Raw genomic sequence first — 22,189 nt, 5'->3', positions numbered from 1 at the left:
CAGGATTAAATCTTGTGAGGTATTATGGAAGACTACTGTGATCTTGTAACCATGTTTGAATCGTATAATACAATGATAGGTAATAAGGATGCCAACAAAAATTGGAGGTGCATTTCTGAAAATGTTATTAGAACCAGGAGTGTTAAATACTACTAAGCATTCCCAGCACATTGTGGTGCGTTCTGCTCAGACGTGCGGAGGGGTGAGCCCAGATACATGGCGGTGTGGATTGGCCTCCTAAGCGTGGGCTGGAAGAAGCTGGCTATAGAGAGACACGTGCTGCATGAGTCCCTTTCTGTGAACCTCCAGGACATGCAAAATCCATCTGTGATGATAGGAATCAGAGCAGGGTTGCCTCTGGTGGCGGTGGGAGGCACGGGTCGGGGAGCAGATTGGAAGGGGCGAGAGGACTTCGTGATGGGGAATGTTCTGTATCTCGGTTTGGGAGTTGCTTGTAAGTGGTCAGGACATTGGTCGGAACTCACTGACCTGCCCTTAAGATTTTGAATTTTACTGTATGTGAAAGAAATCCTTTAGATGCGCGAACCTGTGTATCATCGTTACGTCCTGAATCCCACATTTTAAACCATGGCAAATTGAAAAGAAACCTTGGAAACTACATTTATGATCTGGAAGCCAGAGGAGGAGTTGTCAGTTTTTAATTTAATCTGCTGGATGCCTGAGGAGCAAGTCATTTGGTGATTCGTGCGGCCAGCACTTCTCAGGGCTCCTCTGATCTGCTTTTTCTGGCGAGCCGGATCCCAATGACGAACAGATGGAGGACACCGCGATGTGGTGGCTTTTACGTCCATTTTGCAGCGTGGCCTTCCGGGTGACAGCCGTTCTTGATAAATTCTGAGAACGCTGAGAACTTAGAAAAGGCAGCCACAGCAGATTGGTGTGGGAATTTTGGGCTAAAGCAGCTGAGTCGTGAGCAGAATAGGGGAGCAGAATTCCTTGATGGTGTGTAGCCTTGTTAGTGAGGGAAAAGGAAGTGTCTGTGGGGAGGGTTGTGGTCGGTGACTCAGGCACACATGGCTGAAGCTTCAGGAGCTGGTGGGAGGGAGGGTGGCCGGTCCCTGACTCAGGTGTGACGGCTCCGAGGGCGCCCATCCAGCCCCAGGGGACAGCGCTGGGGGTCATTGACTTTGCCTGTTTGATCTGAGAGCCAGAGAGGCAGAGTCAACGCTGCCATCTTCGGGGTTCCAAGTGATGACACATTCACTTCTTGTAGGTTGGCCATATTAGAAGAATAATCAGTGATTTCTGCTTTACATTACAGAAAAATAATGTGTGTATATTCATGGTGGGGATACAGAAATGTAAACTGAGTCAATGCTGTCTAACTTGCCCAGTGCTGTTTGTATTTACTTATTTATATATAACTTTTCTTTAATTCAGGAGATCCAGCAGCGGCACGGGCTAGCCAATTCCATCTCCTCCTACCTTATTAAACCAGTGCAGCGCATAACCAAGTACCAGCTCCTTCTAAAAGTACGTGTGATGCATCCTCAGCCTGCAAAGTGTATGATTGGTACATTGCTATTGTGACTTTTTTTTTTATCTGTAAAGTTCCCTGAATTTTAAAAATGACACCTACCATGTTTTGTTTTAATTCATTGCCATTTATTTCCCTGACCAGTCTCTTAGTGCAGCAGGTAAATAAGAGTATATGCCTCAGTTATGCCCCTAAACGTCACTGACCAACCCTCGTCAGTAACACAGAATGAGAAAGAAAAGAGAAATTGTCAGTCCTGGAAATTTATACCATGGCTCCTAATATGGCTGCTGACTACGGACCAGGCACTGTGCTGTACGCTTTGCATAGATGAAGCCAACCTCACACAGTGCTGTCTGCAAGGTGGGCCCTGGCCTTAGGGTGGGGCGTGCCCCGAGTCGTCACCGGTCCCCACCACCTGGGCGTGGCTCTGCACTCAGGCCAGGCTGGTGCCCAGGTTTCCCCTGAACCCAGAAGCACTACCCTCTGGTCTCGTCATTTGTCGCGCACAAATGCATACAGTTTGTTTGTACAAATCAAAGTATTTGAGTCACACTGACCTGCTTTTTCTTGGTTACGAATGATTATAACTAAAGTCACACTTGTAAAAGTTCTAATAACTATTAGTCTTGGCAATTGGGTGGTAAAGAAAACTTAGAATTTGTGGTAAGAATGTCTTAGAGTGCATTCTATATGTAATTGACACATATTTTCTTGACTACAAGAAAAATAATCTACAGCCTCCATCTAATGGTGTTTACCCTGCCATTTCATTGGCTGGTGAATGTTAGTAATTAAACATTAGAATGTACAAGTCATTCATCCCAGGAACAGTATCTTATGAACCTGTGTCCCCAGTTCAGTCCTAGCACAATAGTAGGAGGCAATAATGACATTCAGAAGAGGGAGTTATGAATACCTGAAACTCTTCTGTACTCTCTTTATTGGTAAGAAAAAATGGAGAAATAGTTAGGAAGTGGCTGCCTTCCTTGTGGTTCCCTTCTGGAACTTTCTGTCAGAGCAGCTCTCTTGCCCCTTGGCATCAGGATCTCCCTGAGGGACTGTCTGACTGTCCTGTCCCTGCAGAGACTTGTGGGCTGAAACTCCACCCTGGAAGCCGAGAGGCTAAGCTGTTTATCTTAACATTTGCTCTTCACTTCCTAATTCCGCAAAGGCGGTCACCTCTGGCTCCCTCAGGATTGAAGGACTTTGTTTTAGCCCGTGGCTCTCTACAGACCGTTCCTCAGTGACCTCATGTGTGGTCATTCGCAGGCTGGGCCTGGAACTCCTAACCCTCCCTTGATTCTGAGGAGGGTCCTGGAGAACAGGAGTAAGTGGTGTTGATCCCCAGCCAGGAGCTCCTGCCAGTGCAGCTGGCCTCCGTGAGTGGAAGCCCTCTTTGCCATGCTGCTCAGAATCATAGGTAAACGCCATCTGGCCGTGAGTGAAGGTGCCTGTCCGTAGCTCAGTTGCTCCAGACCTTTGGGTGTGAGGCCAGAGCTGACCTCACTGTCATGTCCCTCTCTTGAGTCCTGGGACCCAGAGTGCTGTTGCTGTGGCACTGCCTGACAGTAGTCATTAATGTACAGGTGAGGTGTCTTGGAGCCCAGAGGAGTCAGAATTTGCTGTCCTTGCTATCATTCATCAATGATGGTGACCCTGAGATCCGCGACGTAATCACTCCCAGGGAGTATGATGCAATCATGGGAGCTTCTAAACATCCTGCAGGCAGAGGGTGTTGCACCATCAGTGTTCCTACAGCATCACTGCTCCTGCCGCACACTGTGCAGTTCCAGGTTCGATGGCCCTGCGTTCATGGCACCAGAGGCTCAGAGTCATGCTGGGCCCTGTGGAAGCTCAGTGGTACTGGCAGGACCCTGGCAGGACTTCAGCCACACCAGTAGCTGACTGCTCTGCTCTCCTAATGGAATATTTTTATTTGTCATTTTGGGGGCTTGGTAGTTGACATGTACACCAATTTTATCTTAACTTATGACTCCCCCTGGTTTCTCTGATGTGAAGAAATGTCCTGATTGAGCAGGACAGGCCTGTCTGTCCATTGGACACAAAGACAGTAATTCGTCTCCTGTGAGACTATATGCCCAGGAGACCACAGTCTGTTTTTTTTATCTTAAAAATCAAAGCTCTTTCATTTCTGCAAAGATCTTGGTGGTAGAGCATGTTGCAGTCTTCGCTAGTTCATGGTCTTGGTCTTCTGCAGGAGCTCCTCACGTGCTGTGAGGAAGGCAAAGGGGAGATCAAAGACGGCCTGGAGGTGATGCTCAGTGTGCCCAAGCGAGCCAACGACGCCATGCACCTCAGCATGCTGGAAGGTACCGGACGCCCCACACCTGTGTGCGCTTCCTGCGGACGTCTGAGAATGGATTTCCCTTTCCCTGAAAACCTTGGCTTCAGGCCTCTGTGTTTACTTAGGAGTAAGAGTCTAGATGCGAATGTCTTCTTTTTTAAAGAATTGGTTTCATTGCTTCCCTGAAGATCACGTGAAATGCTTCCACCTAACCACCTGTCCCCGTCCCATCACTGGGAATGGCCTCTCCCTACTCTGAGCTTCCTATCGCCTGGTCTCTGTTAGGTGATGGGTTCGGATAGATCAGTCCCCTAAGATGAGAAAATCCTTAAAGGGGCTTGTTGCTTCCCCATCTCTGCATCCATTGCATCACGTGCCTGAGCCTGGAACACGTAGCGAGTACCACACAACTGCTTATGCAGGTGAATGTGGTATATAACACGGTAGAGAATCAGATAAATACACTTTAAAATGTTGCCATTATAATTTCTGTGAATGCTTCTGCTTACGAAGGCGATTCTGTGTTCCAGAGCTTAACTCTTACTCTCAGGTTACACATTTACAAGTAGCGCTGCTGGCCTGCCTGTGTCATTATTGCTGGTAGCACTGAGCAGCACACTGGTTAGGGCAAAGGTGCTGCTCTTGGTCACAGAGACCAACAGTCAAGGCCAGGCGGCATGGCTTTCTTTCTCTGGTGTAAAATGCGGAGCTGGCGTGGCAGCCCTTCCTGACGCCAGGACCCGGGCTCTGCTCCTGCTCGTTTCTCTCCACGCCTCGGATGTGCCTGGCTGGCTCAGCTCAGGATGTGTCTCTAGACCAGCCGTGGGCAAACTACGGCCCGCGGGCCGGATCCGGCCCATTTGAAATGAATAAAACTAAAAAAATAAAAGACTGTGTACCCTTTTATGTAATGATGTTTACTTTGAATTTATATTAGTTCACACAAACACTCCATCCATGCTTTTGTTCCGGCCCTCCGGTCCAGTTTAAGAACCCATTGTGGCCCTCGAGTCAAAAAGTTTGCCCACCCCTGGTCTAAACTGTGTTAACCTTGCATCGGGCAGGAAGTGGGGGGGTGGGGTGGAGCAGGGAGCAGCTAGATGTCATACATGTGACTCTCCCCATGCGGCCTGTAGGTGTGGGGCTCCCCGAGCTGCAGAGGATGCTGGGAAATGGAGTGCTCATTTGAGGGACATGGAGGGGGCTTTTGCTATTAGGGAAGAGGGGGAAGTGGAAGTTGGGAGACAATTAGTCCCCACCTGCCCCAGGAATCTTAGAGTCCTGGCAACGGTCCCTTCCATGAAGAGATGAGCATTCATTAGCGAAAGCCAGCCAGTGGCCAGAGCATGACTGATTCTCATGAAGAAGTTGCGTGCAGAGGGCAAACTCCAGAGAGATGAGTACCCAGAAGGAAGGCTAGACGGTCTTATGGAAAGGCCGGGACTGCTGAGGAATGTCCTGGAAGGGTGTTGTAGGCCCAGGAAGCAGCAGATCAAGACGCGGGCTGGGAACGTCAGGGAATCATTCTGGGCGGAGGAGGTCTGTACGAGGAGTGTTGGGAGTGCAGGTGTCGAGGCATGGCATTCTCAGCTGGTGAGAATGCCACCCTAAGGAGCTAGAACATAAGGAATAAAGCCAAGAGGAATCCCTGCTTTAAAAAAAACAAAAAAACACGAAAAATGTATTAAAGTCTTGTTTCAGGAAGAATTAGCCTTTCTTGGATGGGCCAGTGCCGGGGAGGCAGGAGTCAGGGGCCCAAATGGAAACGCTAATCTGAGATTTAATTGATGGGCATTTTACAAACATTTAATAATCATAATGCTGTCCTTCTTATTTTAAATTGATTGTGACTCCTTTTTTATGTTGTAGGGTTTGATGAAAATATTGAGTCTCAGGGAGAACTCATTCTGCAGGAATCCTTCCAAGTGTGGGACCCAAAAACCTTAATTCGAAAGGGTCGAGAACGGCATCTCTTCCTTTTTGAAATGTCCTTAGTTTTTAGTAAAGAAGTGAAAGATTCCAGTGGGAGAAGCAAGTACCTTTATAAAAGCAAATTGTTTGTAAGTATTGGCATTCGGAATTTTAAGTTTAAAGGTAACACAATTGCAACATTTTTGTAGATTGAGAAAAATTACTCTTTGTTGCCTTCAGGTTATCCTAAAATGTGGAAAGTCCAAAATTGTCATTTCTTCAGTGAAATTCTTTGACAGCTATGAGTCCACTAGAGGGCGCTCCTGAGTTTGCGTTTTCTTAGACTTAGGAGACTTGCTTTTTCTAAATTCCGTAGACTCATAACTACAGGATAAAACACATTTTGTAAGTGAATTTAAACCATTTGCCTTTCGTGTACCTTAACTAGTTTTATAAATACACAAAATGATTATATCTCACTATGATTTTGTGCAGTACTCATATCATTGTAATTAATTTTTTATTCACCAACACTGGAACATACTTATGCAGCCTTACAGGGTGGCTCACTGTGGGATCTTAGTGACAAAATTTGATATATTTTCATTAAAAATAAATTTAAAATAAATATATGGGTTTTACAATAGCAAAATATGATTATTGGAGAAAAATATATGTAAGCAAAAATCGTTTTAAAGACCCACAATCCCACCTGTTTAGAGACAGCTGTCCTTGAGTGCTTGGCAGATACAGTGATGCATTTGAATTCTTACTTGTCATTGTACTTCCTGGCAAGAGAAACACACCTAGTGCCTTTTTTCCATTCGGAGCACATCCAACCAGTCTCTCTATAAAATCACATGTCAACTCAGAAAAGTCTCAGGCACATGTCGTCCCTAGGGTCCACTATATTTCCTTCTTTCCTTAGTAGCAATATCTCAGAGGACTGTCATCAAAAAATTTCTGGACAGGCTCAGGCAGTGGGAGGATTGGGCAAAACTAAGGGAAAATCACCATCAGAGAAAGAATAGAAAATGCATTAGAATTTGGTTTATTTATACAAGGTATGGCAGATTGCTTATAAACATTGATAGATATTTGGAATTTGGATAATTTATATTGTATTCGTTACATGTTTTTATGGTATCCATATGTTAATCAAATTCCCAAAGTAATAAAATACTACCAAGTGTAGAGAGCATCTGAATAATAATCTGGAATTTGCAAGTTCAAGCTAATGGTTTTCATACCCTTTCCTTTGGCTAACATCCTGTTTGAGATTGTCTTTTGGACCACAGCCACCTTACCTCATTTTAGATCATATTCTAACTGGAGAGAAAAAATGCAGCATTGCTGGCTAGTAATCTCACTAGCTGGCTCTAATCTAGCCTCAGAGACCAAACTAGTCTGTTTTAGAAGCTGATACATCTTCACTTAATTTATCTTTTAAAAGTTGAGGTTCCCTCAGAGGCCCCTCTGCGCTATGAATCGCTCTGGGTTATGAATCACTTCCTTCGCTGGAGGCGGAAGAATGAGTTGGGGGGAACATGATGTGATGGGGTTGAAGGTGTTGACCTTCATCTGCACTCTTCCGTGTTCCGCATATTACACCTACATGTATTACAGAGAGCAATTTTGTCCTTAGCCCTTAAAATTATTGGTGAAATACTAAAAGTTTACGCGATTGATAAAGAAATTGGAAAATAACTGAGCTGTTAAAACACCATTTTGCCCTCCATGAAGGTACTTCATTCATGCGGAAAATGGGAGTGGCAGCTCTTTCACAACCATAACAAACGCATTTTGTTATTTATAAGGTTGAAATGGGTCAACTCTTAATCTTCCAGATAATAAGGTTTCACATACTTTGCTTTTTTCCCTCTGGACTTACTTGTGGACTTGCATCAGAATCTCCAGTAATGGTGCTCACAGGATATGAAAAAGATGAAACCAGTCGTTTGTAGCCTAAGAACAAAATTTCCTTATTTTCACTAAAGTGAGGGCTAAGGATTACTTATTAAATTAACAAACTACGTTGTTATAACCTAGCATGACCACATGGTCTCTGAATTATACTCTCATCTAATTATATCATTGTCTTTTACACAGACCTCAGAGTTGGGTGTCACAGAACATGTTGAAGGAGATCCCTGCAAATTTGCACTGTGGGTCGGGAGGACGCCAACTTCAGATAATAAAATTGTCCTTAAGGTACGTCCATGGGGAGCTTGGGGCTATGCTCTGTGACATGTTTATTGTGGCAATGAATGCTTTATTTTTTCCTGTGGTTGAAACTGTTGGTTTTCATATCACTTTATGTGTTACTTTGATGTTCTGTTGGGATTAGTGATTACCACAAGAACCGTAGAATAAATTCAGTTTGGTATTCCAGGGATGAAATAACGTGAGCTAAACTTTTGCTTGCTTACTCAAATCAAATGGAGCAAGTCTTCAAACTTTTCCTGTACTTCCAGTCTGGAAAAGAATTGTTCATTCCCTGAGAGATGCAGGAAGTTCAGGTCCAGGAGGACAGAGATGGGCCCACAGCTTCCATGCACACTGTGGTTTTAGAGGGAAGGGGGCACCTGGTGGAGTGTGATGGCCTTGGACAGTTTCAAGGCTGAACATGCCAGCCGTCTCCATAGGGTCCTGGGCTCTTTGGCTTTCCAATTTGGGGGCAGAGGAAAAGGGGGGATAGTGATCAGCTACATGGGTTTTATGTAATGTTTTGATTTCAAGTGTTTAAAAGACACTAAGGGCACTTTGAGGTATCTAGTCTTTGGGGGAGGAAAGTATCTTTGAATATTTGATTTGAACTCTGTCTTGAATACACTACCCTCTCCTAAGAGTGGCAAAGGGCTCTAGGGGTGTCGTAATGTACTTCCCTCCTTCTGTGTTTGAGAAAATACAGATGGAACTGTCTGTTTGAGCTGTCTGGAAAGACCATAATTGACTTAAGGATGTTCTGGGGAAGATGTAGACAACGATTTGTAGGATATTGGGAGACAAGCCAAAAGCGTAATGGGCCTCTGGTGTGTGAACTTGCATGTCAGCGATTTTGCCTTACATTCCTTTAAATCTCTATGGTATTTCCAGCAACCCCAGGTTATTCAGCAGCGTGTCACTCTTATAGAGCCGCTGACTGTTACACCAGTGCGTTTTAAGGTGTTTACTCACACAGAAATGAGGAATTGTTTTGCAATGAATGTATGATTACCAACCCAGTGTGTTCTTGTTAGTACTGGCAGAAAGCCCTATAAAACATAAATTGCACTGTTAGCTAAATATTAGATAACTGAACTTTACTAAGGCATAAAAAAATTTTTTTAATTGTTTTATTGCTTAAAGTATTACAAAGGGTATTACATATGTCTCCTTTTTTCCCCGCCCTTGACAATCCCCTGGCCTCCCCTACCCCCAGTGTCTTATGTCCATTGGTTATGCTTATATGCTAAGGCATAAAATTTTAAAGTATCCTCAAGATGTTAAAACTTCCAACTTATATTAAGTGTTTATCTAGATTAGCTGCAGTGACATATGCCAAAGGGTGTATCTAAGAAATAGTGCCAGATATTTTAGCCAGTTATGGATTACTTTCATTTGGGACATAATAAAATACTCATGATGCAGTTGAACAAAAGACTTCCTGTGGGCTTTACCAGATGACAGTTTTCTAGGGAGTTTTGAGTAATATTTTTCTGACTTCCAAGAAGAGATTAAACAAAATGATGTTCTCATTAATTTTAGAGATTGCTTTGTGGTGATGACACTAGTGTGAATGGTGATGACAGTGGATATTGAGGTGGTGGCAGTGGAAATGGTGATGGTGGTGATGGTGATGGTGGTGGTGGTGGTGGTGGTGGAGATGGTGGTGGAGATGGTGGTGGATGGAAATGATGGTGGTGGAGATGGTGATGGTATAAATGTTGGTGGAGATGGTAGCGTTGATGGTGGCAGTGGTGGTGGTGATGGTAGTGAAGATGGTGGCAGCGGTAGTAGAGATGGTGAGGTGGTGGTGGTGGAGGAGATGGTGGTGGATGAAAATGATGGTGGTGGAGATGGTGATGGTATAAATGGTGGTAGAGATGAGTGTAAGTGATGTGATAGTTGAGAAAATGTTTTGGTGGTGGTGGTAGTAGAATGTGGTGGTGATGGAGGTGGTCACTGTCATAGTTGTCATGGCAATGATGCTGATGGCCTGGTAGTTGAAAAACAAAATGTGGTCTTTTTTTTACTTTTATAGTCTGCAAGGGAGAATTCTATTTCTAAATCCTTCCTTAAATGGATTGAGACTACTAGGAGGATCATCCTCTATAAATGTAATGATAAATTCGCTTTATATCATGAGAATTTTCTTTATTTCTGAACCATAGTAACAGTTTTCCTGATTTGTCTCCAAACTTGGCCAGATGTTTTTCCTCAGATACTTCTCTTTGTGTAGCCTCTGAACATTTGTACCAGGCATTTAAATTCCAGTAGGTCTGTGTGTTCAAGTTTTCCACCCTGAGACGCTTATTGCATGCACAAACTCCCCTGCTCCCTGATCACGCTGCTCCGACCCCAAAGTCAGCGTGACTGCTCTCCTGGCATCAGATTCCAGAATGGGAGCAAAAGGCCCCATTTATCCTTTATTTGCCCATTACTGTCCCTCAATAACTTTAAAGCCATATCCTCCAGTTAAAGCATTTTATTTAGAGAGTTCTCAATTTTAATTTCCTTTCCCACCATGGGCTTTGGCTTTCTAGTTTCAAAATAAGGCCCACCATGAGGACATGGTGGGTTCCCCTCCCTATGTGATCTCATCTACAATCCCACTGACGATTGTTTTAATCATTTACAGGGAATCATGTTTATATCATAGGAGGCTGATGTTTTCCATAAGGAAATTAAAACTGTTACTAAGGCCCAGGGCGTGTAAACGGAACACAAAGCGCCCCTTTGAGGCAGTGAGAGAAAAACCTGGGCGGAGTCACGCCATGTGTGTTCACTCAGCAGATGCTTGCTGAGGGCCTACCCCGTGCCATGTCCAGAGAACCTTTCTCCATGGGTATAATAAAGTCCAGGGCAATCCACCACGTGGAACTGGCAGTAGGATACACTCGTTTATTTAGCGGTTTATTCCCATTTACAGCTAGGGGCCATGAGTGCAGAGCTGGGGCAGGTTCTGTCCTGTGCGCTGGGAACTGCAGCCTCACCTGCTGGCGGTGGGACCGGCATTCTCTGTGTCCACGCCACAGTCCCTCGTTTCACACGAGGGTAAGGGAGCCCGAGGACACTCGTGCCTGTGGAAATGTGGCGGCTGCAGCTGCTGTCCGATGAGTCCTGTGACGGGCAGCATGACCTCAGGCTCAGGGTCCATGGACACTTGGCCAGCCACTGACCACTCCTCTTGACCTGAGTTGCCTCAGAACAGCTTTGGTTTGGGCTGGCTGTGTTTTCACGTCATCCTGGGGCCAGGAAATGATCGGTGATTAGAATATCCACTGATGTGGAATAACATAAGTGCTATAAAATAAAAATGGTTTTGATTAAAAAACATTCAAAACTAGGGTCATTTATTTGGTGGCATATTAAACATAGGATGGGCTGCTTTTCTGCTGGAAAGCCATGTTTAAAATGGAAAGCTCCAGCGATGCGAGGCCTGCGTGGTTGGGGCAGGATCTGACGGGTTCTCGCACCGGTTCAGGCTTCCAGCATCGAGAACAAGCAGGACTGGATAAAGCACATCCGGGAGGTGATCCAGGAGAGGACCATCCACCTGAAAGGCGCCCTGAAGGAGCCCATTCACATCCCCAAGACAGCCCCGGCCGCGCGGCACAAGGGCAGGCGGTGAGTGTGCGCGGGAGGTTTGGCTTGTTTATTTAATAGGGAAGGAACAAGGCAGTGTTAACGTAATATTTTTCAAAAGTCTTTTTTCTCAGACATTTGGAGGAATATGGTTTTTAAACATAGTTTATTCTTAGCAATGAAATTGCTTCGTCAAGACAAGACCCTGCTTCCGCTTAGAGTGCAGGCTGTGTGCGAATCTCTGGCCATTTTGCCTTTCCCACCCAGTGGTGGGTCCATCCGGGCACATGTGCGAATCTACACATTTCTGGAAATAATCATGTCAACTCTATTTTTTATTATGTGAATTAAATGGAATGATCTATGTTAGATACTTAGCCCAATGCCTGCAGAAAGCCTGTGCTTAGCAGTCAAATCCGCGTTAACACAGGGGAGGTAGCAGCTGTCACGAAGACTGACTTGCACCCCTTGAAACGCAGCCATTCTTTCTCCAATGACGGGTGGACAAGCCTGACCAGTGTAGAATAAAAAGCCAGCAGAGTCAGGAATTAAAAATGTCCTGTGTCTCCAGGGACGGAGAGGATCTGGACAGCCAAGGCGACGGCAGCAGCCAGCCCGACACAATCTCGATCGCCTCCCGGACGTCGCAGAACACACTGGACAGCGATAAGGTACGCTGCAGCTAGCCTGCACTGGGACGCGAGTGCAGCCTGTCTGGTCTGACGGGAAGTAGCCTCGTTCTGTCTGTAAGTGACAGTTGTCATCAACATTTCAAACAGCTGCTCTGTGCTGAGAGCGGTGCCAGCACCGGTGCCAGGGCGGAGACTGGAGGCTTCAGGGTTAGAAGACGTTTACCCTGAGGATTCAAACAAACCACTTGCCGTTCCCAGTGCTCTGCCTGTTCTATCAGGTGTCCCTGGCAGGGTGTTTAGCTTTTTCATTTTATATTAAGCAGAAGAACCTGTTGTTTTAAAGCAGTATAACAGAGAGCCCTGGTGCATAAAAGTGGAGCTATTCTGGTTGAAGCAGGGACATGACTCCTTCCACTTGGCCCTGGGGCGCCTTCCAGACACAGGAAGTGCGCCTGGACTGGGCCCGCGGCTGCGCCGACCGCCAGTAAGCTAGATCTGATTTGTGTCAGAGTCCACAGCGGTGGCCTGCAGTATCCCAGGATCCTGTCTTGTGGAGTCAAAACGCCTGCAGAATAAGTAGGCAGGAGAAGCTGGGCTCCTGGGCTTACACGATGCCCAGGTGTCCTCGGAAAGCCCGTGGGGGACATTCATCTCCACCACGTCTGTTCCAACTGGGATGAGCACCTGCGTGCTCTTTCCTAGACATGAACCAGATTTTAAAACAAAAATTATTTGACAGAGAATAGGGGTTCAGAAGTCCTGGGTTCTCTCTGCCTGGTGCGAGCTGTGCTTCCTCGTGTGAGACCTTCATCTGGGTCGTGAGATGCAGGAGCTCTTGGTAACACCTTCCAGGGCCCGCTCATGCGCGGGAAGGAAGTGCCCTGACCTCACTGCATTTGGGAGTGGTTGGCGGCAGAGAGGGAGTCCCACAGCGGGCTACTTCAGGTGGCAATCCTTACAGCCCCAGACCTCGGTCTTTTCTCACTAAGTTTTACAGAAGAATTCATGGTATTTAAATGTCATTCCCAAGACACAAGTAAGTATATTCTAAAATACAGCTTTTCTACAATGATTTCATTTTCAAAATGCTTCTAGTTTGAGTAATTAGTTGTTTCTTTTTCTTCTTTTTGAGTTCTCTTAATAGTTAGTCCTGGAACTTCAAATACTTAGAATATAAGGACTGAAGCATAAAAACAACGTCTCGTTTTATTTTGCTCCAAGCTCAGTGTATGAGAATTCAGCAAATATTGCTTGCCAGTAGTAATAATGAGGAATAAGATAAATTACGTGTTCAGGCTTGTAGTGCTTAATGGCATCTCTCCCTGCGGCCCCACCCCAGAGCCGCTGAGTTAAGAAAATGAAGTTTGAGCCTGGAATCATTTCATTAGAGTAATTCTGATTATTTTCTTTTTTAAAAGATAGCAATTGAAGTGATTGAGTAATTTAAGTACTCTGTTTACATAAGAATTATAGTAATAGTTCTTAGTAGTTATGGGAGCTAACAGACGCTCAAGTTGAGGGCAAAGGCCCCTTCATTCAGACTGTCTCACAGCCTCGCCTTGGTGAGAATCACCCCTCCAGCACTAGGTCCATCCGGCCCCAATTCACCTTCTTACCACATACATTCTCATGGATCTGGACTGGGTTTATCAGAAGTGAGTTTAAAGTTGTTTTTTAAGTTTTTTGGATGACATTGCCAAAGAGATAAATAAATGCAAAAAGTTCTGCCTTTTGGAAGGTGTGTTAAGACTTTTCTGGAGGTTGGTCCAAGAAGAAAGGCTGACTTAGTCTCTTCATGGGGTTTATGTATAAACTAGAGGCCCAATGCACGAAAATTCATGCGAGAGTAGGCCTTCCTTCCCCCGGCTGCTGGCACCAGCTTCCCTCCGGGACCCGGGCCCCTGGCTTCCCTCCTCCAGCCGCCAGCAGGCACCCATGACCTAGGCTGCTTCCCTACCCCGGCCACTGGCAGGCACCCGGGACCAGGCTGCTTCCCTCTTCCGGCTGCCAAGCAGGTACCCAGGACCAGAGCTGGCTTCCCTCGGGCTGCCCGCAGGCAGCTGGGACCTGGGCTGGCTTCCCTCTGCCCCGGCTTCGTCAGGAAGGATGTCTGAAATGATGTCGGTCTAATTAGCATACTACCTTTTTATTATTATAGATGGGTGTGGTGGGAGCCTGGAAATACTCCCTGGATGTAGTAAGGGCTCCCGAGGTGCCTTCTCACCATAGAGAACTCGAGTGCTAGCATCCCCATACATTCCTGGTCCCTGGAGGCATGGCCAACAAGTCCACAGGAGGGTACACACAGAAATAAGGCTCTATCCTGGAGTTAGGAATCGCATTACTAGCTCTGCTTCGGATCTGTTATGGCTTAATAAATAGGCTTATGTGAACTTGGAACTGAGCCTGCACAACTCCAGTAGGAAAAGCAGGCATCGTCCTAAGGGCTGATGCCATTAACAGCAAATTCTATTTGTAACCAATGAAAGAGGAAGAATAAATCACTGTGAGAAAAGTGTAGGTTTGCAGAAATTGATCATTCTACCTGGATTAGGATTTTTAAAGAACTGCCTATTAAATATTTTAGGTAATTCACCAATTTCTGTTTTTCTCATCTAATGTGTAGCTCTGTGACCCCGACAGGCCCACTTCTGTGAAGGCAGCCACGCCCCCCACCCCCAGCCCCGGGGAGGCTGTGACAAAGCCTGTCACTCAGCAGCACCCAGCTAAACACTCCCCTGATTCCTACCCGTCCTGAAGGAATGCCACTCAGGACTGAGGTGTTGTAAGTGGGTGTGGCACTAGTTCCTGATACCCCTCACGTGACCACAGGTCCTTCATGGGCTCCAAAGTGTGAGGAAGGATGAAAGGGCTTCCCCAGGTCGTAGAATTGCAGCGGGTTCCTTCTTCAGTTCCTGGGTCTGCACGTGGGACGCGCATAAACAGCATGTGAGGCTTAAAGTCAGACTTTGGGGTTTGGAGAGGACACACCCACGAGGCCTTGGAAAGAAGCGCGTGTTCCCTCCACACGCCCGCATTTGTGTCCTCTGCTGGGGGCTTTCTTGCGGCCATCTCCCTCTTACCCCTCTCTGGCAGAGCATTTCGGGTCAGCAGATGATTCAGGAGAAAACATTCTCAAAAGTAGGAAACTGCTTTCTTTCCTGAGTCATTTTGCAAAATGTGCAGTTTCCCTGAACTTGGCTGCACCAGAACCCCACCCCCCCTCCCTCCAGGGCAGTAACTTTTCATATGTCTCGAGGTCCTTTCCACCATCCATTTTTCAAGTTTAAACAGCCTCTGAGGACCCGGGTAGACAGCTCCGACAAGGGAAATTACTTAACCATATTCCGTCTCTGACTTAATTTATCATGTCTGTTGTGAGTTAGTTGTTATCGTGGAATTTGGTTCCATTTCAGAAACTGGGTGGGAGGCTCTTTTTGACTCAGGCTCTTGGAGAATCCGTAAGTAAATGTTACCTGCCAGAGCTGCGTAACCCTCCAATGGGGCGCAGGATGCTCTGGGAGGAGTCTGTTAAAGGGGGGCGCCCAGAGACACCCTCTTCCCAGGGAGCGCTGTCAGAATCGCTGAGTGGGCCGCTCAGAGATACAAACCACATGCCCCCACCGGTACATTCCCTTCTCTGGAAACACCAGTTTTAAAAGATGCCATCTCTGTCCCACAGTGAGTTTGGCACCGATGCTTGCCCATATTCATAGTACTTATGCTGATAAAAATGATCTTATGAAAATATAATTTCGGTTCCAAAGAAATCAAGTGCCTGCCAGACCCTTATCTCATTGGTCCCGAGCATGTCCCGAGAGGTAGGGAGGAGCGTGCCGAGCCAGCCTGGGCGGTGAGGAAGTGGCAGAGGCCAGCTGACCCGCCGGCCACCCAGCGCTAGAGCGCTAACGCCAGAAACGGAATGTGGGTTTAATTACCCGTCGGTATCAAGGCCTCTTTATTTCACACTGGAGCCGAATATGAAGGAACTATTTTTTAGTATAAAAAGCAGCATTTTAAAACTTTTTAGAAAACATGGACCCAAACACAGGCTGCTGTAGAACAGATGAGGTGTGTATGGGGAGCTGCCCGAGCCAGCAGGAGCAGGCGTGAGCTCTGCTGGACCTGAGGGGGTCTGTTCTCTTTGGGTGCCTGAGACACTCAGTGGAGACAGACTTGGCATGAACTGCCGGAGCTCATTATAATAGGAATATGGGAACCCATGTATTTGGAAGTATAATGGATTCAGTCCCTCCTACCACAGCCATCGCACTGTGCTGGGGACCTGAGCTTTCATGTGGCTTAAAAGATCAACCACCGTTCTCTGTGAAGTAACCTTCTACACCACAGGAACTGGGCTGGGTTTACGGAAAGTGCAGTGTTGAGAGCGTGTATAAAGCGGTTAATGCCAGTCCATCTTCGCATGGCACAGACAGGAGCACAGGGAGCCCTGGTTCTTTGCTCGGCCCTCTCTCCTCTGGCCGACGGTGCTGGAAGCAAGGGCACCTTTGCCCAGAGGAGGCACTCAACTCACTGCCAGCCTTGCCAGGGCACCCGGCCTCCCAGGACCCCATGTAGGGCTGCCCCATGCAGACATGCAACTGAGTCATTTAATTCAGAGCCGTTCTACAGGATGGCACATGGTTTTAATCTCCTCAGGCAGAATACTCCAGATGCCACTAGCCTCCTCTGCTCAGAGTGTAACCGGTACAAGCAAACAGGTCCTGCGTAACGCCATTTCTTTCAACATCATTCTTTTTTTTAATATATTTTTTATTGATTTTAGAGAGGAAGGGAGAGGGAGAGAGAGATAGGAACATCAATGATGAGAGAGGATCATTGATCGGCTGCCTCCTGCAAGCCCCTCACTGGGGATGAAGCCCGCAACCCCGGCTTGTGCCCTTGACTGGAATCGACAACATCGTTCAGTTATAAGGTTGATGGGATAGCGTGGGAGCCTCGCTCTTGTTTATCACAGTTAGCCTGTGGCAAACGTGGTCTCACTGTACCTCGTGTCACTTAAAGTCACAGAGCCTGTCAGCAAGTTAACTGAGGCCTCACTGTCCCCCTCAGAGCACTGAACATCCAACAGCTGGTGGCTAAGAACAGGAAGCACTCACCAGCTCGGCCTCGGCTTCTCAGCAGCTGATGGCCTTGGGCAGGTCCCTCCACCTCTCCGTGCCTCGTCTCCTCATCTGTACATGGGGATGATGTTACCTCACAGGCTGTGGGCATTAGAAGTGTGCAATGGGTTTAGAATCTCGTCCAGCAAGTACCGGGCACTGAACAAATATTAGCAGTTGCTGTGTCTTCACTTTAAAAACCACTCCCTCCTCCCTCTCCATGGGCTGTTGGCGTCAGTACTGGCCTTGCCGACTACTGTCCGTACCGGCCTCTCTCCTCTTATTTGGGCCCTCCTGATGGCAGTGGATTCGGAAGCCGGTTTTGTTCGTTAGGAGCTCGAAGCTGTCCTAAGGGTAAACTGCTCAGCTTCAGTGCCTGCACTTCCTCATTTTGGTGCCTCAACAACAAAATACTGGCCACGTATTATTGAAAGGGCATTCACTGAAGAAGAGATTAAAACTTTAATCCTGCCGAATCAGCTGCATTGTGGCACATGCATGTAAAATGACTTCATACTGTTCACAGGGTAGCTACATTCATTCATAAATTCCTGTGGATCACCCCATGTGCCAGCCAGGACAGGTGCTCCAGCCAGAACAGATGATCCAGGACAGGGTAGGTGCTCCAGCACAGGACAGGTGCTCTAGCACAGGACAGGTGCTCCAGGACAGGACAGGTGCTCCAGCCAGGACAGGTGCCCCAGCACAGGACAGGTGCTCCAGGACAGGACAGGTGCTCCAGCCAGGACAGGTGCTCCAGGACAAGACAGGTGCTCCAGCCAGCACAGGTGCTCCAGCCAGGATATGTGTTCCAGCACAGGACAGGTGCTCTAGCACAGGACAGGTACTCCAGGACAGGACAGGTGCTCCAGCCAGGACAGGTGCTCCAGTCAGGACAGGTGCTCCAGCCAGGACAGGTGCTCCAGCCAGGATATGTGCTCCAGCGCAGGAATGAACAGGAGACAGCCCCTCTGCCCTGGCAGCCAGGTGATGGACTGCGCCTGGTATTTGGTTTCTCCTTTGGCTAATCTTTGTTTTTCTAAGTGACTGTGGGTTTTTTTTAATTTTAACTGGTTTTTAAGTGCTCTCATAAAACCACAAAATGAATGTAATCTTTGATAATCATAGGTACTCCATCAGAAAAACAAAATCCCTATGCTAAAGTAGAATGCCTCAATTAATTAAAAAAGAAGATTATTTTTAAATATAAAGGTTGGGCAGACATGTAATGATGTGTTTATAAGAATACTGGCGCATTGAGACTGTTTTGAATGTAAATTTTATACCACTGACCAGAGTGACTGTTGATTCAGACTTGAGGCCAGTGGTTTATTCTGCTGTCATCTGCTGGTTAACTGGCTCTCAAATCTCAATTCTTCGGGTCGGTGTCCCTTTGTTACAGACAGAAAGACATTTCAGGCTAACTCCTGGGTAGAAGGTTGTCATGCTCAGTCAGGAAATGCGGTAAATGGGTTTCCTTGGGTTAAATTGTCCTAAGGAGTTCTTTGTTTTCCAGGGCCTGGTGCCATAGGGGGTGGGGGTGGGGGTTCACCTGCCTCCTTCCCCGCCCTCGTCCCTTTTCTGCAGAAGAACCTGCGTACCTGCTGGCACGGGCTGGCGCTTCTCTCTCGTGTGTTCAGAGTGAGGGACGTGCAGCCACGTCAGCTGCCATGAGCCCTCAAAGCCTGGTGCATAATGGCCAAGCTCTCTGATTCGCTTAACTTTTCACATTTGAAGTTTGCCTTTTTAGTTGTATATTTTCAGTTTAACATCCTGCATCTCATTTTCCATTCCACCTCTCCTGTGTATCACAGTCAAGAAAGCCTTCCAAGAATTGTTTTCATGTCAGAAAACCAATGTGTGATCGATCGATCGCCTTGGTAAAATAGAGGATTAATGTCCCTAAATGCCATACTCACTACTTATTTTCTGGATAAAACATTGGGTATGGTAAGTTTCTGCTTTTGAAAACATCTTTCTCCAGATTTTTATTTGGGCGGGGGATGTATTAAAAAACATATAAAATGTATCACCTTAACTGTTTTTCACTTCTCACAGATTTCTTTATATACCTCCAATATGTGAGCGATGATCAAAATCACCTTTGAAACAGTGACAGATTTTGGTGAACATTTCTGTGAACCTGGCCTTGGGGTTGGGGGAGCACAGGGCTGCCATTAAGCCCGAGCCTCCATGATGTTGCCCAATGAGAGCACGGGCAGGCGAAAGGAGGGGGGCAGCGGGGGATGCAACTCATCTCCTTGGAGTGTCCTGCTGGCCCCCAGTGGTTGCCTGTCCCTGGTAACCGTCGCCAGGAATGGAGCTGTCTCCCTAATCCCCTCAGCCACACAGCACTCTCCCGCCTTCTGCACAGTGTGAAACCCCCACGAAACCGCAGGCCTCTGTGGGGTTTCTGCATGACTGTGTTGGGCTGTAAGATGTGATTGTTCACAGAGTTGATGCACTTTGTTCTTTAGGGAAAATGGCTTTTATTAGACCACATTCCTCCTTTCCTTTAGAATTGCTCTCAGAAAATTGGCCAGATACCCACCTGCGGTCGACCTGGGGTTCCCGGAGTAGATCACTTGCAGAGCGGGCTGCGGCATCGTCGGAAAGCCCCTCTTCCTCTGGCAGAACTGGCCCCAGAGCTCCTGGGCTTGGCCATTCCAACCAGGTGTTTGCCATTGTCTCCTGAGAACATATGTTCTTGTAACGTAAAGCTGCCCCATGGTAGTGCGCCAGGGAGGGGCGCTCCGAGGAGTGATGGGGTCAGAAACCCCCGCCCCCCAGGGTCTGTTCGAGTTACTGCCATTGACTGGGTTCAGGCAGAGCTCTCTTTTGTGTTGATTGTTGAAGGCACGTACCTGCAGCCAAAGATGAGTATTTCATTCTTTTGTGTGAAACACAGAAACTTTTTCACTTTCAGTCATTCTGAGGCGATTCAGGCAAAGGGACCCTGGTGTGATTCTGCAGATAGTCTGTGCATCTGAGCCGGTACTGTCCCTGGTCCGGTTAAGTCCATTTTACTTTGTACATTTTAGTCACCACATTTCTTTTTTTAAAGGTGAAAGCAGAAAGATTTTTTTTTTTTTTCAAAATCTGTCTTCTGGTGTGAATGTCACAGGAGATCATGTGAGTCATGGAAATTGAGATTTTCCTAAGTTGCAATCCTAAACTAAATGTGTGTATGTGGTTGGGAGCCCATGATAGAAGTCCATAAAATACACAGAAGTAAAGAAGATACTTTAAAAACTTTCACAAGGCATGGTTGGAAAGGAAAAGTGAATTTTAACTAGATAAATGGAATGGCAACTCAGCATAGCAATGAAGTTGGGTCACTGAGGGTAGGAATGTCATTGAAAGCAAATAAGACCTCAGCCAAACTTTCTGATGTAGAATATATTATCTGACCTTTTTCTAACTCGTTTCCTCCAAAGAGTTACTTTAGGTCTTTTATACCAAAAAAAAAAGTGTTGTTTTTTTAAACTGCAAACCTGGTTTTAAAGAGAGGTTTTATATTCAGAAGTTTAAAATGTTCAAATGTGAACATTGAGACAGAAATCCACAGATGTCTTTTCTCTGAACTAGAAAACATCCACTTAATCCTCCCCTTAAAGATTCATGCAGGATTCTTATGGAAAAGCCCGTTGGTTCTGAGGGGTAAAGCTGAGAAGATATATGTGTATATTTAATGATGATTTTAGCACTGTTTGGAAACAGTCTTCTGGTACTAAATTTTGTTCATAAGTTCCCTAAAGCCTTTGAAAAGGAATTTTAACTCAGTGTGCAATTCTTCGTCGGAACAGGCTTGACTTTTATTTCTCATGCTCTGTCAAGTACACAGATGTTTCCAATAGTTTTTGATTACTCTGTGAGGGGCTAAAAAAACCAGTGCCAGAAATAAGGTTTAGCTTAATTTTCCTTGGGCAGCCCCCTTCTCCCTTCCCACCCTTCCCCCACCCGCTGATTGCTCCATGTGGCTTTGAGCACTCTGAAAAATTAATAGGACTCGGAGTGCAACGGGCCCGGGACGGTGATGAGGTGCTGTGTCTCCATGTGGCGTTTCCCAGGGCTGGGGGCGGACCAGTGACAGGACAGCGTGACAGGCCTGTCTGAGGGGCCCTGGGCAGGGGTGACAGGCACCGCAGGCAGGCAGGTCCGTGGGACGTGCAGGTCCTGTGGGGCCTCGGCAAGCGGACCCCATATCCATCCGGCTAGCTCAAGGCTCACGCTTCTCCTGGAACTGGGAACATTCCTCCTTTTCGCTACAGGGATTAACCACTTCCAGCACGTGGGCTTTTACAGGAAATCACTTCTCTGGGCCCAGCCTCCACCTTTCCCTTCTACCATTAGGTCCTTGGCTGTTCGCAGAGAAATGTGTAAGGTCTGCGCGGTTTTCCCACAGAGCAATTTGCAACATGTAGAAGGCGATTAAACATTTGTGGAAAACTCCCTTTGTGGCCTAGCAAAGACGATTCATTGTGTCCATATCTGTGCTTTATTAGGAAGGGTTTGTTTTGCGTTGGTTTCTGTGGTTGTCCAATGGCCATGTGTTTCTTATTCTAAATATCTAAACTTGCTCTTGAAAGACAGGCTGTTCGACCAGAAGGGGATGAAGAGCGTGGGGCAGGACAGGGGCTGGCAGGCACAGTCTTCGGCGTGGCCGGGGGGCCCAAGGACCCTGCCGGCTGTGAGCCTGAGCCGGGGTCGGTTCCCAGTGCTCTGCCAGTGGACTGCCGGGTGGCCTCCTGGACAAGCATGTCCGCCACAGGGGGCCCCCCATTGCTTGCTCCACTCCCACCGCCCAGCCGTCTCCTCTTCTGTCCTTCGCCTTCTCTGTGCGGATGTCCTTGGGAAGACTGGGCAGGTCCCAGCTTAAACACGGCAGACTTAGCTCCTAAAGTCACAGAGGAAAGCTGTGCTTCATTTT

At 46.9% G+C, this 22,189-nt stretch overlaps 1 protein-coding gene across 1 annotated transcript in view; it reads left to right on the top strand.

Moving 5' to 3' along the window:
• TRIO (trio Rho guanine nucleotide exchange factor) overlaps positions 1-22,189 on the top strand; it is a 205,763-nt gene that overhangs the window by 108,973 nt on the left and 74,601 nt on the right. Inside the window, 6 exon segments of the mRNA XM_015567633.1 lie at positions 1,402-1,494; positions 3,720-3,831; positions 5,676-5,866; positions 7,827-7,928; positions 11,404-11,546; positions 12,076-12,175. Coding sequence (XP_015423119.1) covers positions 1,402-1,494; positions 3,720-3,831; positions 5,676-5,866; positions 7,827-7,928; positions 11,404-11,546; positions 12,076-12,175 — 741 coding nt within the window.

The sequence above is a fragment of the Myotis davidii genome, unplaced genomic scaffold (assembly GCF_000327345.1).
Source record: "Myotis davidii unplaced genomic scaffold, ASM32734v1 scaffold143, whole genome shotgun sequence".
NCBI lineage: Eukaryota > Metazoa > Chordata > Mammalia > Chiroptera > Vespertilionidae > Myotis > Myotis davidii.
Note: the sequence above shows the minus strand (reverse complement) of the source record. Positions and strands in the feature narration are given on the sequence as shown.